Source organism: Chelonia mydas, chromosome 1 (assembly GCF_015237465.2).
Source record: "Chelonia mydas isolate rCheMyd1 chromosome 1, rCheMyd1.pri.v2, whole genome shotgun sequence".
Classification (NCBI taxonomy): domain Eukaryota; kingdom Metazoa; phylum Chordata; order Testudines; family Cheloniidae; genus Chelonia; species Chelonia mydas.
Window position 1 is genome coordinate 333,755,364 of NC_057849.1, and position 18,915 is coordinate 333,774,278.

The window sequence follows — 18,915 nt, forward strand, 5'->3', positions numbered from 1 at the left end:
GGTGGTTCTTTGCCATAAACTGTAGTTGCTAGAGATTGTTGTTTTTCTCCAGGATGCAAGTTTAATAAATTAACAAATATCTTTGACACTAATTTATTAAAATGTTGATTTAGAATAGATGAGAGCAGCCAAATAAACTAAAGAATACAATAAAAAATCCTTCACAGAATACTTGTAGGTTTGGGGAGGGGATTTTGTTCAAGCCTAGTATGTATTTGTCTGATTTATGACACGGCTTACATCCGTGTTCTGTGGTTCTAGCCAAATACTGAAATGTGCTTAGAATGTATATGGATCAAAAATTGCACAGGGTTTGATACCGTTTTTTTCCCTTAACTGGTGTCAAGGAAGTGCTCCTGTAGACCAGCCATGGTTTTAAGATCTGAAATTTTATAAATCAGCATTGCTAGAAACCGACAGTACGGTATGAAAATCTGATATTTTCATCTTTATAGATATATTAATATTTATTTCTAGACCTAGCTGTTTATCAGATATCTCACCTTAATATCATGCCATTGTGATTAGTCTTGCTTTTTTCCACTTGAATTCTATGTGCTTTTAACAGCTGTTGTCTGCATCTAAAAAACTAATCTTTTATACAGTTTGAAAGGCAAGATTAATCAGAAACTGGAGTTGACTAGAAACTGACTTGAAACAGAAGTGAAAAGGAATAATTTCCTTTGAGTACCTGGGGTGAAATCCTGGCTCTATTGAAGTTGACAGGAGTTTTGTTATTGACTTCAGTGGACTAAAGTAGGGCCACAACTTCGCCCCTAATGTCCCAAATACATCCAGTAACTTTCATCTTAGTTGCCATTTCTGAGGTCTCTTAACTTGGGACAGTATTTGCTGAGGGCACGTTTACACTACAAAGTTAAGTCCTCTTAATGTCAGTCTATATCCAGCCACCACAGTAATTAAGTTGGTTCTGTGTGTGCACACCAAGATCATTGTCTCGGTGGAGTGCATCCTTATTGGCAGCACTTGCATCGATGCACAGACCAGTGCACCGTGGTAGCTATTCCACAGTGCAGCTAGCCGCAGTGGGTTTTGGGAAGGGCTTGCAATGCCTCATGGGACCAAAACATTGTCGCAGGGTGAAATGGGAACATGGCTTCAGGCTCCCATGATGCAGTTTCCTCCCTCCCTCTCTTCCTACCCTGATATCAATGGCAAAAAACCCATGCTTTCTCGTGCCTTTTTTCGAAAGCCTGGGTTAGCTGCGCGTGCGCCATAGCCTGAGAAGCATGGACCCCGCTCTTGTTATGAGCATTACAAACACCTTGTGCCTTATCCTGCAGTATTTTCAGAGCCGAGACGGGAGTCGGCACGTGGAACATTGCGATGTCATGCAAGCAGCTCTGCTGCAAGCCATAGGACAAAACAATATCCGGTTGCAGTTGCGCAACAGCTGAATGTGGTGGAGCATCTTTTCTGTTCCCGGGAAACAAGCACTGACTGGTGGGATTGCATCATTCTGCAGCTATGGCTGCAGAACTTTCAAATATGGAAGGCCACTTTCCAGGAACTTTGTGCAGAGCTTTCCACAGCCGTGAAGTGCAGCAACACTAAAATGAGACCCGCTTTGACAGTGGAGAAGCAAGTGGCAGTCGCTTTGTGGAAGCGTGCAACGTCAGACTTCTGCTGGTCAGTGGGGAATCCATTTGGAGTTGGTAGTCCACCGTGGGAGCTGTTGTGATACAAATGTGCAGGGCCATTAATCAACTTCTGCTAAGAAGGGTAGTGACTCTGGGCAACGTGCAGGACATAGTAGATGGTTTTGCCATGATGGGGTTCCCTAACTGCAGTGGGACAATAGATGGCACCCATATCCCTATCTTGGCACTAGACCACCTTGCCAAAGAGTACATAAACCGTAAGGGATACTTTTCAATGGTGTTGCAAGTGCTGATGAATCACAGGGGACGTTTCACCGACATCAGCTTGGGATGGTCAGGAAAGGTGCATGATGCGCTCATCTTTAGGAACACAGGTCTGTTCAGAAAGCTGCAATCAGGGACTTTCTTTCTGGATCGCAAAACAGCCATTGATGACATAGAAATGCCAGTAGTGATCCTGGGAGACCCAGCCTACCCCTTGCTCCCGAAGCCATACACTGGCCACCTGTATAGCATTATGGAGTGGTTCAACAGTAGGCTGAGCAAGTATGTAATGTTGGTGGAATGTGCTTTTGGACATTTAAAGGGTCATTGGCACAGTTGGCTTTCTAGGTTAGACCCTCAGTGAAAGCAATATTTCCATTGTTATCACAGTCTGTTGTGTGCTCCTTAATATCTGTGAGGCAAAGGGAGAGAAGTTTCTATGGGGTGGGGTGTGGAAACAGATAGGTTGGCAGCTAATTTTGGGTAGCCAGATACCAGGGTAATAAGAAGAGCCCAGCAAGGAGCTCTGCGTCTCTGGGGGGGCTTTGAAAACCTGTTTCAGTAATGAGCCACAGTAATGTGCCCCGCTTATCTCTGTTGTGCTTTCCCGTACCATGCCATCCATTGCATCAGTTTCCCTGTATACCCCCCACTTAAGGCCCCATGATTACAATAAATAAAGAGCATTTCGTTTTTGAAACGTTTACTTTTATTGCGCACACACAAAGAAACCGAAAGACCAGGAAAATAATTTAACCTTGGGCAAATGGAGTGATAAAATTGGGAGGGGAGAAAGCAAGTCAGCTTGTCTGTGAAAGCACAGCAGTCTTGACCATCATAGGTCTTTGAATGGCTGCCTTTTGTTCTTGGTACCCTCCCCTGGCATTGAGTGAAAAGGATACTTTCCTCTCTCGCTCGCTCCCCTCCCCTCCCCTCCCCTCCCCCCGGAACATTTTGGGGAGGGGAATTGGGAACAGGGCAATGCTTGCAGCCTCTGCATGAACTACAGAGAGAGTCTAGCCTCAAGGTGCTTTTCTTGAAGCTCAACCAGATGCCTCAACATGTCTGATTGGTCCTTCGTAATCCACAGCATCTCATCCTGCATCGCGTGCTCATGCTCCTGGAATGCTCTCCTGTTCTCCATGTCCAGTTTTTCAGACCGTGAAATCCTCCACGCTCTTAGCTCCACATCAGCTGTCCTGGAGGTGTTCATTATCTCGCTGAACATGTCGTCATGCATCCTCTTTTTCCATCTTCTAATCTGCGACAGCCTCTCTGTTGGTGTGGAGGATGTGCTAAAGGCTAAGCTTTCCACTGTAAGTCATGCAAAGCACAAGGCACCCATTGTCAGCGCATACGCTGGGTCCAGTGCAAGGTTGCTATTTAAAAAACACTCCCCTTGTTACACTTAGCGCAAGCCAGAACATAATCAGAATCCCTAGCTATTCAGTGAACCAGTTCCAACTGTGGTGAGTGTGTCCCTGCGGCATGGGCAATGGGCCTTTTGTTGCAACTTGTAGTAAACCTGCCTTGGGAGTACAGGTGGACAATATCCCCTCCCCCTGACAACATGGACATTGCTTTGAGACCAGGGACCAACGTTAAGCTTCCCAAATTGCTGTCTTTGTGTGAGGCAGCTCTGGCGAGGTCTGAGGCTGCAAGAGAACACAGGAAGCCCTCCCTCCCTTTTGTTTAATGCTGCTGGTAGTAGTTGCCCTGGACTTGTTGAATCTGAGGTCAACGCCGATCTCTGTCAACCAAACCACTGGCATTTTAGGGAAAGCGTGGTTGAGGAACCCGGAAATCACCATGGATGGTGGATCACATGCTCTATTGTTCACAGTACGAGCACTTGTAATGAAAACTTCCCCCGTTTCTCCTAGGTGACCCTATGTGATATCAGTCTCCTGAGGGTAACAGAAGTGGCAAGAAAGCAGGTGCTGCAAGTGTCCTGGTATAGACCTGGTTCTTATGCTACTATTCTGTGTACCACAATGATGCCAGCAGAGTTAATACTGGAGTGGCTTGGAAAAGTGTCTTACAGTGGTGGAAGAAATAAGGTAGCCCTCTCCAGAAACCTCTGCAAAGGATTGCAGAGAACCACCATGAAAGGTTCCTAGAGATCTCCATTGAGGTTTCCTGGGCAATTCCTGTGCACATAAACAGTCTTTTCTGAGGGGCACCTTCTGCATAGCTGGAGCAGTCACTAGGAAGCAGATACACACTGCACCTCACTTTTTCTTCAGATTAAACATAAAATAAAATATAAAAGCATGTAATCCCTAAAGTTTGATTGGAATTGCATACCCACCGGACGTGCCTTTCTTGGCATCACGCTTGACCGCCATGTTGTCCTGTGACTGAGTGGGCTCCAGGGTTAACAATAGCTCCTGGCTCTCGTGGAGAATCTCCTGCTCTCCTGTTTCCCATTCTCCTCTCATTGTTCTCATTGTTGCTTGAGGTGGCCCAGAACTCAGACTCCTGGTAGGTATCCACGCTGCATTTGGGGGTAGTGGTAAGGTTGCCTCTGAGAATCGCATGCATCTCATTGTAGAAATGGTATGTCTGTTGTGCAGAACCAGAACGAATGTTTGCTTCCCTTGTCTTCTGTCATGCCTTCCGAAGTTCTTGGATTTTCATGCAGCACTGCTGCATGGCCCTGCTGTAACCCTTGTCCCCCATGCCCGCGCCATCTTTTCATAGATATCTACGTTTCTTCTGCTGGATTGGAGCTGTGCCTGCACAGACTCTTGTCTTCACGGACAAATAATGTCCACCAGCTCCTGTGTACTCCAGGCAGGAGCACATTTGGGGCACTGTGTCGCCATGGTCAGCTGGGCTGGTGAGCTCTCCATGCTGATGAAACAGGAAATGGGAACTCAAAAGTTCCCCAGGCTTTAATAGGGGAGGGGCTGTTTCCCGTTTACGTGGCTGCTGTGCAGCGGAGTTGAAAATGATCTTCAGAGTGGTCACAGCAGAGCATTGTGGAACCCCTCCTGGAGGCCAATTTGGTTGATTTACACAACCCATAGCCTGAGCCCCGCTGCCTGGGGGGACTTGGGCTTTGACTTCATGGCATTAAAGTTAAAACAGCTGTGGTTGTAGTACATTTAAGTTTATCAAATTTGGTATTAAGTTTAATTTTGATAGTAGTGTTAGCCAGATTGTTGTCGCTCATTGCTACTATCTCATCTAGTGTGTGTGTGTGTGTGTGTATAATTCTGTGCCAGAGGGAAGACTGATTGTTGTTCAGTGGAAAACTTTGTCAGTGGTTCAGTATAGGTCAAATAGATGTCTAATAAGCGGACAATGTCTGATTGTATTTTTTTTTTTTTTGTGCTCTTTATAGGCGTATTCTGCACTCTAAAGGAGAGTTGAGTGAAGATCGACACAAGCAGTATGAAGAATTTGCAATGTCCTATCAGAAGCTGTTGGCAAATTCTCAGTCTCTGGCTGATCTGTTGGATGAAAATATGCCGGATCTTCCCCAAGAGAAACCAACACCAGAGGGTAGGACATCGTTTAGGGTTGATACGTTATACAATACTGAAAGCTTTCGTTTATGGGGAAAAAAACAAAAACAAAACCCTCCCATTGATCTGTGTTTTCACTGCAAGTTTCCTTTTAAATGTTTATAGCTTAGCCTCCCATATTTAAATATATGGAATAAGACAAAGTGTTCTAGGGTATAGCAATAAAGCTTCATTCTAAATTTATTAACCTCCAGTGAATTATTGAGCCTAAATAGGCCAGCACAGGACCAAAATAAATGGTGGAAACTGGTGGGTGCCCTATGCACCCAAGAGCTTGGGAGGTTAAAGAAAAAGATTGGATAAGTGTTAATTTTGGCGATATCTTGTACCTCTGTTAGGATGGTTTTATTAAGGTGGTAAGGTAATGGGTGCCATGTAAAGAAAATCCTATTTGTACCTTTAATCCTTCCCATCACTTTAAGTATATTTCATTTATTTTTATAAGACTTACTTGGTCAGAAAACTAGTCATTCACAGGCTTTATTTTACATTAGAGAGACCATTTGAATCTGAAGATTAGTAATCCATTCAAAATTTCATTTTAAATGCAGCTCTTATAGAGAAATATGCTAGCAAATACTATGACGTTTCAGTTAAATTGTCTTATTTCCTTACTACTTGTGTTTACTTGTTTCTCAAATTGTACAGAAGGCACTTGGTTTTGATTACTTAATGTAGTTTGAATCTGCTTTAGAAGTTATCTATTAATTGCATCTCAGAGCTTAGCAATTCAATATAGTTTTAAAATATACTTTAAACTTGCCCTTTAAAGTATTTCAAAATACAGCTGGGAAAATGTTGCATGACCTGTTAGATAAGCCACTAGATGGCTACCTGTGACCTTTGAATATGATGGCAAAATTCAGTATGCCACACTAGTCTTGATGGCTGTCAAATTTTAATATTTACGTATTCAGGTTCTTGAAATCATGGACCTCAGATTTGTCCAGAAATGCTCGTGAGCTTAAAACAAATTGCTGAATCTGTTTTGAAGAAGAAATGTGATTATCCCAACAGTTTTCCTACCCTGATTGCCAGACACAGATTAAGCAGCGTGCAGTTGCACAGGGCCCTTAATCTCAGGGTGCCTCTGACCACCTGGCTGGTTTTTAACCCTCTTGACTGGTTTTTCTCCCCTTTTGCTGGTTGCAATGTGTTGGGGCTTTTTTCCACTTGTAAGTTACAAGTTGGGGGAAAAACCCCAGCACAATGCAACTGGCATCCATTGCTGCATGCATGCGCTGCGCCGTCACAGCTGCTTCCACTATAGCATTCAGGTCTTGTGCCTACCGGTGTTGCACCAAGGTCCTGCTCCATATGCCAGGCCCTCAATGAGCCAACGTGGCGGCTCCTGCTCCTTTCAGTGCCAGAAAGCAGGGCAGACCTGAGGTTCAACAGCAGGGAGGAGTAAGAAGCGGAGACCAGAGTGGGTGACGCAGGGATTCCTGGGAGCTTGGGAGGGAGTGGTAGGGGGCTTCCCTGTACTAAGGCTCTTGAGAGGAGGTAAGTGTAGGGGCTTATGGGCTAGCAGGCTGGGAGGGGGTGGTTGCCTGAGAGAGGAACAGGAGGATCAGGCGTCTGTGGCGGGGTGGGGTCGGGAGGTGTACTGAGTGGGAGAGAGGAGGGTCAGGATGCTGTGGAAGCCAAAGGAAAGAGTGAGTAATTAAAAAAAATATATATATTGCAATATATATTTAAATGAAATATTCCTAGATGTGTTAATATTAACATGTCATATTAGTTCTTTAAGTCTTTTCCAAGCTACTAGTAATAAATTGAGATGTTCTCATATTTGTAAATTATGTATCATGTGCTTTGTCTAGTTTTAAGGAATGTGGGGAGGGTCCAATTTCCATAGTGCACAGGGCCCCCAAATTTTTTAATCCATCCCTGTTAATTGCCCCTGGACTACAATATTCCAGATTTTGCAAGCATTTACTTATATTCTGAAAATAAAACATTTGTGGAAGTTGGTGGATGATCACCCCCAAAATGATGTATCTAAACACTTTCTGATGCGAATATGGATGAATTCCACTATAACTCCATTTAGTAATCTCGTATAATAGAAGTGTGATAACTTTCTGATTGCACAGTGTAGCTTTGTAATTTCATTGAATGAGACTAGTCTGGTTTGTTTAAGATGCTGGGGATACGTGTGTAATAACTTTCAGTTTTAGAAGCCAAGGTAGTGGCAGTAACAAGGAAACTTTTTTTTTTTTTTTTTTAATGTTTAGCCCAAAAGTCTGTCTTTTTAAAATGAGATGATCTGAAGCTTGTGTACATAGCTTTAACCCTTAGCTTAAAAGAAAATATTTCTTTTAGTATGATTATATTGATAAATTAGTCATTTGTGCATTCTGTGATTCCAGAACATGGGCCTGGCATTGACATTTTTACCCCTGGCAAACCTGGAGAATATGACCTGGAAGGGGGCATCTGGGAAGATGAAGATGCTCGAAATTTCTATGAGAACCTTATTGATCTAAAAGCTTTTGTGCCAGCCATTTTGTTTAAAGATAATGAAAAATGTTCTCAGAACAAGGACTCCAGCAAGGATGAGTCTAGAGGTAAAACAATTTGGAAGAAAATGTTCTAGATTTTTTTAAAAAAAATTTTATTGTGTCCAACAGCCATGCAAGTTTAGCAAAAGTAACAAAAGTCTTTAGTTGAAATAATCATTATTTATATAGCAGTCAGAAGACTCCACCAGAATGGATGGTCTTGAGCACAGAAATGATGCTAGATAGGTAATCGGAACACAAAGTTGTTTTATGAAAATAATAATAAATAAAAATGAGTACTGATAGCATTTTTCACCCAAATATATCAGTGTGTTTTTGGTGGGTAAGTATTAATATTTGTATCTTTATATATGAAAGAAACAAGGTTGTACCTTCACTGCAAAAGACAGGTATGGGGATTTTTTACATTGAGATTATTAACTTGTTAGCTATCTTGATGCAAATTTCTAGTGCAGACAAGGCAGGGGTAGTTTTTACCTTGGTGTAGCTAGTCAAGGTCAACCCTATCCCACCCGCACCGCCAACACACCTGAGATTGATTTGGCCTAGCTGCATTGAGGTAAAAACTACCTGTGCCTTAACGATCTCGGTGCAAAAATCCTACTGGAGACATCTTGATGTAAAAACATACCTCCTTCCCCCTCTTCCTTCCCCCCTTCCAGTGAAGGAAAAACTTAAGTCACAAGGGTTAATGCTTTATCCAGGATCACAGAGTGAGAGTGCCTGTCAGGAGTGGAACTCAAATCATTTGACTCTGAGGGCTTGTCTACTCAGCAAGTTACTGTTTGGCAAGCCATGGTGTGAATCTATAGTGTACCAGCTGGTGTACTGTAGATTCACACTCTGGCTTGGCGAGCAGTAATTTGCTGTGTAGACAAACCTTCAGTCCTGTGTACTAGCCACTAAACATATTGCGTGCCCCAGTGAATACTATTTCCATATAAAGCACATGCCACTTGAAAGTTTTATCAAATATTTTGTTAGTTTATGAAAACAATACATAAGTTATATCAAACTTTTAAAAAAGAGGGATATATGTTTATAAAATGCAAACTAATTTAATTTAGAGATTATAGATACAGTATGCGGAAGAATACTAAAACCAGGAAGAATACTTCTGGTTATGTTTAGATTGTAGTCTTTGGGAACTCTAGCTATGATGAATTAAGATGGTCATCTAAGAAAACAAAAAATATATTTTAGTGTCAGATTCTTATCATAAGTTTATAGATTTTAAGACCAGAACAGGCTATTAGATCATCTAGTCCAACCTCCTTTATAACACAAGCCAAAAAATGCTTGTTGTAAATGGTTTCTGTTGGGAGCAAAAAGGAGATACTTGAAAGTTCACTGTAAACAGATGGCACTTTTGAAATTTTGGGTTTATTATTTAATCATGATATTAAACATAGGACACTATAGGTTATGTGTAGAATGCCTAACAAATAACATATCCCAGCCCAGTGAAGAGACAGCAAGGGAACAAATTGGGAACAAACCAAGACACTCAAAAGGTATGAGCACCTTTTAACAGAAGCACATCACAGAAGGAAGTGAATTAGGGAGACTGTTCCAGGCATGTATGGCGTTATGAAAGATGGCACAAAGTCCAGAATTGACAAATAAGACTAATGTATTGGTCAGAAGAGAAGTGTGCTTCTTCTCCTTAGACATGAATAAGGGTATGTAAGAGATCAGGCTAGAGATTCAGGGATGCACCAATGTGTCTTAGAATATTTTTAAGCCATGTCTACTCGTGTTTACATGGCATGTAAAATATTTCTGCTTTCTTTGAAACAGATTCAAAAGATGCCAAGGATAATAAGGATGTTGCTGGTACTGAGGATTTGGAGTTGGATATGGAGAATTTGGACATTAATGATGATAACTTGGAGTTAGACTGTGGAGATGAAGCAGAAGATCTCACAAAAAAGCTGCTTGATGAGCAAGGTAAAAGCAGAGCTGATAAACATTTTTAGGGCTACTATATTCTAACTGGGTCCTGGTATTTCTTCAATTCCTTGTATTAATATGGAGGGGTTCTTTTGATTCTTTTGGGCAACGTCTGTAGTAGCTAGAAGCAGTTTGAGCAAGGTCATTCCTTCCTGCATCCTATTGTGCTCAGCAGACACTTCTAACAAAACACTCAATAAAGAGAGATAAGAAATAAAAGTGCACTGCAGAAAGAAAAGAAAACTGGTCCAAAACTGCTAAAGGATAAAAAATAGAAATAACTTCTCTTTCAGTAAAGACACTGAGATGATTTAGTAACCACTATTTTGAGGTTTGTGTGGTGAAGGTTAATAGATACGTTTGTTACTACTTTGGCATTTGATTGAATTGTGAAAAAGATTAAATGTAAAGGCAGTTCTACTCAGAAAATGACGGTAATAAATGGCATGTGAGACTTCATGTTTGTATATCAATTATTATCTTATCAAATGTGTTCAGCTTACAAATAAAAAGATGTTTTACTTTTAAGCCCAATGTGGACTCTAAAAGTCAAACAGGGTTCTTTCTTTCTTGTGCATCATCATCATCAGTAATACAGATTTTGCATTCAATAACAACTATTGCCTTCCCTGATAAACACTCAGTAAAAAGTCCTGCTAAGGATGCACAAGAAGGAATAGAATCCAGCACATCCTCTCTCCTGTAACAATGTTAGCATAGATAGCATGGGTGAAAACTGGTAAAATCTAAGTTGGTTGTGGTGTATTCCCACCTGTGAGTTATGAGTCTCCTATCGGTGCTGCTGAACTTCGGGAACCTTCTGAAAAGCAGCACCAAATGTCAGGAGCCAAGGGCCACATACTTCTCAATTACTTCCTTTCTGCAATTAGCTGCAGGAGAAGGGACTTTGTGTGCATTGTGTCCCTTGGTTTTCCCAGAGGTGGATGCAAATGATGCTCTTCATTTTGCCCGGGGATATTTCTTCCCCAGATTTCTGCTCTGTGTATAGGGTCTTCACACTTGAGCCTGCACCAATGGTCAGTAGAGGCTCTGTGGCCTCAAACCAGAAGCCTTATGAATCCCACCCCAAGATATGTTAAGTCATCCTTCTGCCCCCATGAAGGAATAGACTGCATTTGACTTCAAAGATGAAGATGAAGACTTCAAACAAAGTGGGGATGACTTTGGCAGTGAAGAAGTTTGTTGGTTCCTAAGTCTCAAGTGGGCTCTGAAGCCTCATCAGTTCAAAGATGTGAGCCTTCTGGGGCAAGAACTTAACCGATTCTGAGGGTAATTTCTGCTTCTAAAGTACTTGCCACAGGATCTCTTTTTATCAGGGTGAGGAGCTCCCCATGTACCAAAGAGACCTAGTACTAAATAGGCATGCTGGCGGATGGGTGGTTTTACCAGCCAAGGAATGGAAATCAAGTTCCAAACCTCAGTCCTGACAACTTTTGATGGTTCAGATGTGTTGACTCATATGGTGGCATCAACTCTTCTGGAGTCAGTACTTCTGGCTTGAATCTTTGGGAGTTTTGTCTGAGGCTTAATCTGTGTTGCAGACCACCTTTTCAAGGGGGAGGGTCTTTTCAGCTATAAGATAGATGACCTGATGAAGAAGGTGAAGGACACTGAGTTCACTGCTAGGTCATAGTGCATCCTCAATGGGTGCTGTTTTTCAGAAGGTTTTTGAAGCTCAGTGGTGCTGAGTGTGCCTCTACAATGCAAAACTGGCAGAGGCAACACTATCAAGGAAGTACAGTTATGGTAAGTAGTGAGCTTTATAACTCCAGTCATCAGATATGATTTTGATACACAGAGGGAGCAGATCCATTGACTAAGAATGTGCCATCTTTACATAGTCACTTTTCATAGTAGACATACTTCAAATGTTTGTTTTTTTAACTACTGCTAAAATAAGGTAACTGCTATAAATTGCATGTCTCTGTAAGCATCAACATATTCTCCCTGCCCCAGAGAGCTTTCTAAATATGTCAGTGCAAACAAATCCAAGACATTAAGGAAGGGAGCAAGTATTAATGAGAAGGAAGAAAGGATCTTCCCTCCGTCCAGTCTCTCGTTTTGGCTGCTGATCTTTCTTCTCAACTTCCCCTTTCTCTGCTACTATCATCAACACCAACGACCTTCTTGTCACTTAATGCCACAATTTGGGGGTTATTTTTTGATTGCACAGCTCCTCTTGCTGCAGAAATCCAGGCTTAATACAAATCCTTCTGTTCCTTCCTCCAAGGTATCCAAGATCCGTCCTTTTCTTTCCATCCCTGAAACTAAGTCTCACCTTCGTGTCCCCATTATATCCTGCTTTGCCTGCTCTAACATCCTCCCCTAACACCCATGTTTCTTTTAATCTATATAAAATGCTGCAGCTTAAGTCATCTGCCTTGCCTGTCATTTTGATCATCTCACTCCTCCTTTGGAATTCCCTTTCATGACTCCACATCTCCTACATTACCACATACATACAAGATTATGGCCGTCAATTCAAAACCCTGCATAAATCATACCTTCCTTACTTATTCTCCTTATTCTTGCTTTGCATTGTCAACCATCCAGCTGTCAGCTTCTTACATAAATACATCCATGTCTTCTTCTATGTGGTGCTCAACCTTCCTTTATCTGCACTTCCTGTACACTCTTGGTATTTAAGTCCCCCTTGAAGACCCACTGTTGCCATTCTGCTCACAGCATCTGTTTGACATTTATAGTTTAAAAAACTGTTTCCCTCTTCCTCCATCATCTGTCTACTTGTCTGTCTGTCCATCAGTTAGATTGTGAGATCTTTGGGGCAAAGACCATTCCTCCATGTCTGTCTTGAAAGCACATTGTGGGCACAACATTAAACACATAAAGTGATTATGTCTGAGAGAAGTATCTTTTTTAGGTTAGAGGAGTGTAGGGGTATTATGCAGAAAATGAGGTCAGAAATGCAGGCAGGCGATGTATTGACATACTCTTAGCTCACTGACAGCCCAAAAAATTGGGAAACAATGCCAGGTTATCAGACTAACATGCACAATTGAACAAGAAATGAATTGTGACAGTGCACCAGATCCTGGCCAGTATGGTACGGAGAGCATGTCTCAAACACATGTCACAAAATATGGATGGACTAGTAATTACGTTAGCTCAGCATGGAAAATTGAGGTCCAAAGTCAGTGGTGGGGCATGGAGAGGGAAGGGACTCTTTCAAAATAGAATGAAAGTTATTATAGCATGACAAAATACCAAATATAAAAACTGATTTGTTTGAAGCATATGGAGGAATCTATGAAATGCACTGTGAAGCTGTGAATACATCGTGAGTGCATTGCAAACCCTACATATTGTACAGAAATTTAGGAAAGTGTGTTACAAAAATCTAAACTGAGACACTTTTATAAATTTGGTGTTTCCATTTGATAAGTTGATTGTTTTTTTATCTTGATTCTTCCATAACCAAAATCTAGTGGCAGCTTGGCAAGATGGCCTTATCTGGGGAAGCTGAGTGTCTTTCTCTTAACCACCAAATGCATCATTTGGTGACATTTGTTCTTACATTCTGGAAGATTGTGAGATAACTGTAATTGAGACAGTATATTATTACTATTATCATGTTTATTACAGTAGTGCTTAAGGACCAACCAAGAATGGAGTCCCATTGTGCTAGGCACTGTACTCACAGAGTAGCAGACAATCCCTGTGCTGAAGAGCTTACAAACTAAACAGATAAGACAGATACAGGGTGGGGAAAGAACAGAACACGCAAGTAGAGCGAACAAAGTGAAAGCAGGAAGCGTCATGTTAGTGCCACAAAATTTTGGGGTGGTTTAGTTAGGAGGGGATAAGCTTAAATGAAAGGAAAAGTGAAGGGAGAGGGAATGTTGAAGGGAAGGGGGAGGTGAGAGGGACAGAGTAAGAGAGAACAGTGGAAGAGGGTCATGTATGGAATGAAGCTGAGATGAAGAGACGAAGGGAGTGGGAGGGAGAAAGTTGGAGCAAACAGTCAGTCAACATGGAGTAAGGAACGTCACGTCAAAATTGTAGCAAGTTCTCTGAATATCAGAAGCTGCTTCTGTAGCTGGTTCAACTGTCTGGACTCTGACTGATTTCTCTCTGCTATTTTCCCGTGAGGCCATATAACGTGGGGAGAGAAGGCTCTAGTTTCTACAAAGTGGTCTCCCCTGCGCAGTTCTGGGTCTGAAGCATGCTAGGGGGAGGGATGTCTCCATCTGACTCTCATTTTACCTCCTCCTCCGCACCCACTGCAGCAGTCCCTGCTTTGCCTGCTTCTACCACCTGAAGTCTAGTTGAGTCTAGTCAGCTAGAGTTAACGTCACAGACTTGTCATTACTAGAAAAAATTAATAAGGGATGTCTTCTGCGCTTAGTGCGCACGTATAAGTCTCACGTAACAAATGTGCTTTGAGACCTTCCGAATAAACCACATAATAACCGCAAAATTATGTAAGCAAAAGAGTTCTCTGCCAGCTATTTGAAATTTGCTAGTGAATATTTTTCACTATTAAAGACAAGGTTATGCTTAGTGAAATGTTTAACATTTTACTCCTGTACACCCTAGTGCTAAAACTATTAAAAAAGCTTGCCATAGTTTAAAGTGTCTGGCATGGCGTGCATCCACATGTTTTTTTAACTTAGTTTAACAGAGTTTAATGTTTTAACTTAGTTTAACATTAGTTTAATGTTTGTGCCATTGGGACAGTTGCAAACACAGTGCTGATTAAGGACAGTTTAACACATCTGCTCTATAAACAGGATTTCTCACCACTTGTTAATCAAATAGAAGCACTAAATTAGCTTTGAGATTGCTTTAGTTAAACCATATTTGTGAAACCATATTCATAATTGTCTTTCCATCACACTGAGTGAAAGGGATCTTTGAAATAACAGTACGAGGGTAAAGGACAGGGAAAACATAGGTGATAAAATTGAGAGAAATCTATTTTTTCACCACTTAGTCTGCATTTCTAACATGCTCCTTACTGCATTATATAAGTGCTCATACATAACAATGATTCACAGAGAGAGGATACTACCCAAGAGTGACCAAAATCCTGTCTTTCCCACGCTGAAGTTTTGCTCCCCATTTTTTATATCATTTAACTAATTAAGCGAAGGTAATTGAATCAATCGTTTTAAAACACAGAGATATTTTTCTTGCATGTTCGCAAAGTGTTCCCAATGTTGGTGTAGAAAACTTGGTGTTTTTGGTTTTGCTTTTTTGTGATTGGTGCTGTATAGTTCTGAAACTGCCTTTTCTGTTATTGTGTTGACAGTAACTATTTATCGTAAATTGAGAGTGCCAAGTTCCTTTAGCTTTGTACCCAAGTATCTCTGATAAGTAATACCGCTCTCTGCCCCATCCCCCAATAAAAAATGTTAAAATGACCACCAGTTGGCTGGCCTGGTATTCTGCATTGGCAGCAAGTGGAAGAGTCATTTCAGTTTCTGAGCTTTCCAGTCCATTAGGGAGTGGTAATAACACAGTGGAATCCACAGATTTTCGTCTTACCCATAACCAGTTACTAGGAAATTACTTGAACTAGTTTTTACATGTCACAAGGCAGTGTATAGAATTGGCATCATTTGAAGATGTCATCTTGCATTCTAGATTAAATTCCAAAATAAATTAACTTTTTCGGTTTAACTTTACAAAAAGAAGACTATTACTATGTAGCATGGTTTGTGTGGAGTTTTACTGATGAATAAGAAGAAACAGTCCCCACCCCAAGAAGCTTAAAATGTCTATTGAATGTAACTATAACAAGAAGTAGTAAAACCATGAGGACGGAAAAGGAGGATATGGTACTCAGAAGGAAAGTTGAAACTGCTCATTGAAAAGTATTATTTATAAGGGATTTGGATCAACTTATTTTACTTCTGTCATGTTTATTTTGGGTACATTTTATTTTTGTTTTATTTTTAGTATGCTCAGGCAGGAGAGAGGGAGCAGATAGCATCGGAGCTGAAAATAGTGACGGAAAACAAGCTGAAAGAAGTGAGTTTTGAGGTGCTGCTTGAAGGAAAGGAGGGTGCTTGGCACGTGGAAGGAATGAAGCTGTGTGGAGGGAGACAAAGGGAGTATTAAGAAAAGAGGAATGGACATAGTGAAGGGTACAAAGGTGTTGGGAGTAGAAGGAAGTTAGTGTTGATGCATAGCTAGGGTTTAAAATAGGTTTTCAATACCAAGTAGTCTACAACAGAGAGAACATTCAGAAAATGAGCTTGAATTTTATGCCTGTTACTCAATATCCTATTTAGAGGACTGGGAAAGCTGTTCTAGAAACAAAAATAAAAATAAAAAACCAAGATGTTGAGAAATATTTGCTGTGAATTATCCTGAGGGGTTGGATGGCTCAGGAAGCTGGTAATTATGATCTGGAATCTTTCTTCACTAAGGCTGTAATTCAACAAAGCAGTTAAAAACTTGTGTAATGTTAAACACGTGCTTAAGTGCAGTGCTGAATCAGGACCCAAGACACCAACTTGAATCCAGTCCTGGTTAGTAGCATCTGAAAGCTGCTCAGTTTGAAATTAATTTGATGACTTTAATACAGTGGACAGGTGACCACATCACAAAAAACACTTCCATAATTGTTACTAACTTGTTCCTTTGTCAGCATTCTAAACAGAGAGGCCAAAGACCAAAAGGACCTAGAGGCTGAAACACTCTCTGCTCCCTGACAGGGTGGAGCTTCTAGGGGAGATATTAGCAACTAGCCCAGCTGAGCCAAAGGAAGCAGTACCAGGAGCTTCTATAGAATTAGCTGGTGGAATGTGGTCATGGTTATATACTAATGGAAGAGGGGTTGGCAGGAGTGGAACCCATGCTCCCTGAAACAGTAGGGAGGGAAGAGGCAAATGTAGCTTGTATAGCAATAGCAGCAGGTATTAGGAATAATTCATGACCAAAAAGCTCTAGTCTTTTCCCCATTTCTATCAGCCTATTCCCCTGAAAATTATAAGAACCCATCAACTTGACTTGTAGTAAATTAAAAATATTAAAAGTATTTTCAGATACTACAGCAGTACTGATATCCCCTGCCAATTTTTGTAGCTTTTCTTATTTAAAACATTTTTCTCTTTGTTGCTATGAAAGAGTCCTGGAATAAAAGGGGGAAACTGAGTGGCTATACAGGAGAAAAAATGAAATAATGTACTGTCAAGTGTACAAAATTAAAGTGTTTTTCTTTTCTCTCTTCCAGTTACAGTAATTCTAATTGTTATTTGTAAAAATAATACATAAAAAAATTAGAAGTGTGGAGTAGATGGAGTATGACATGATAGTGGGACCTTCCAGAAGGGCTGTCTGAGAGGTAGTTGGAGAGAGGAGTGGAGCAAATAGGTAGTTTTGTTGTTTGTTTTTTTTTGTAAGAGCCATCACCATAGAGATGGGAGCTGAGATAATGAGAACAGATGTGGTCCCCTACAGAGAGTATAGAGGTTGTTTGGAGAGAGAACCATGAGGAATACTAACAGACAGGAGGTAGAGGGAAGGATGAGAAGCTACTAAAGAAAATGCTGGAGATGAGCCAGGAGAGCATAGCTAGAGAAGCCTACATAGGAGAAAATGGAGAGGGGGACATTTTAAATCCATTTCCATAGACATTTCTCCAAAAATGGAATGCCTCTGGCTTGGGAGCTGTTACATGCAGTCTGGTGAAATAGATAGATTCTCAGGGCCTCGATGTTTGAAGTTAAGTTAAGTATTTAGACCTTTATGGGCCTTGTCTCTCTCCCCACCACAAGATCTTCCTCTCTCAATAGCTCCTCCAACCTACCAGTTGCCTTTGAAAGGGAGGAGGTGCAGTGGCCTACTGTGTTATCTCTGGCATCTTCAGTGGAGGATGGCAAGTTTTAAGTTCTCCTCTGTCTTCAGGAGGCAGCTCTGTCATTCTTGCTATTGTGCATACCCAGTCTTCTCCCCCGCTTTTTTTTTCTTTCCTGGCAATGGAAAGAGGTTTGGGGTTGCACAAATTCTTTTGTATTCCCTGTTCCCCAAGTTTCCTTGTGTTCTCTGTTCCTCTGCATCCCACTCACATGTGTATGTCTCCCACTCAGCCCAAAGATGGTTAGGGGAAGGATTAGGCAGTCTTCTCCCGCCTCTATACTTTAGAAGCATGGTGAGTGTACTTTCTGCCTGTTGCCTGGACTCTCTTCCCTGTTACAGTTGTGCTGCCCTGCTCAGCTCTGAAGCTCCAGTAGACAGGAGAAGCTTAGAAGAGGCCATCTCAGGCATCCTTCCCATATGTTCCTCTCCATAGAGACTCCAAGGTCAATAGGCCAGCTTTTTAACTGCTCTACCAGCTGTCCAGGATTATAACTAGGACAGGGAGCACAAAGGATGGGTTTTAAATATCAGACAGTTGGCAAGTATGTAGGAGAGGTATTTCAAGAGCATATGGCTTCCACTTGCACATCCAGCACCTCTGCCTCTCAGGACTTCCACACATTCGTTTGTAGTCTGTCTTGCCAGTCTATGGAGCTCATGGGACTTTCTCACTGAATGCCATTGTTTCCACCAGACCCTCTACCCTGTGTGAGTCATTGGTTCATCTTTGAGTGATTGTCCACATGGATTCCACTTCTGGTGCACATGTACCTGAGAGCAGATTCTTTTGGTCTATAGTGTCATTGGGGCTGCACCTGTGCTTTGGATGCGCTCATACTTCCCTCACCTGACGGCATAAAGGGCAGAGTGGACCCAATCATCTCTCAGTTCCTTCTTTCCACCCATGGAGATGGAACACCTGCAGTGTCCACTTTTCTGTGCACTGTGCAACTTTCATACCCATGTGGGAGATTCAGGCCCACAGGGCTAGTCTACCTTGCATAGTGTCCCTAAAAGACTCTTAGGCTGCACCCTACATTTTACCAGAATTGTCTGATAGTCATTTAAATCTGGTGATTCACTTTCCAGTTTTTTCCCCAGGTCCCAGTCAAACCAAAGGAAAGCCAACACCCTTGATGTGTACAGGGCTATCTCATACTACTTACATCA

General features: G+C 41.6%; 1 protein-coding gene across 20 annotated transcripts in view; it reads left to right on the forward strand.

Annotated features, from left to right (window-relative positions):
* UPF2 (UPF2 regulator of nonsense mediated mRNA decay) overlaps positions 1 to 18,915 on the forward strand; it is a 197,470-nt gene that overhangs the window by 18,701 nt on the left and 159,854 nt on the right. For 10 of the 20 annotated variants that reach the window (XR_006292715.1, XM_043552921.1, XM_037889316.2 and 7 more), the window contains 4 exons: positions 5,236 to 5,396; positions 7,792 to 7,989; positions 9,745 to 9,894; positions 15,841 to 15,912. Coding sequence is in view for 19 of the 20 variants with exons in the window: in XM_043552921.1 (XP_043408856.1) it covers positions 5,236 to 5,396; positions 7,792 to 7,989; positions 9,745 to 9,894; positions 15,841 to 15,912 (581 nt within the window). In the remaining variant the exon portion in view is untranslated. The remainder of the gene's footprint in view (positions 1 to 5,235; positions 5,397 to 7,791; positions 7,990 to 9,744; positions 9,895 to 15,840; positions 15,913 to 18,915) is intronic. The other 10 variants (XM_043552968.1, XM_043552946.1, XM_037889320.2 and 7 more) reach the window with 1 other exon arrangement.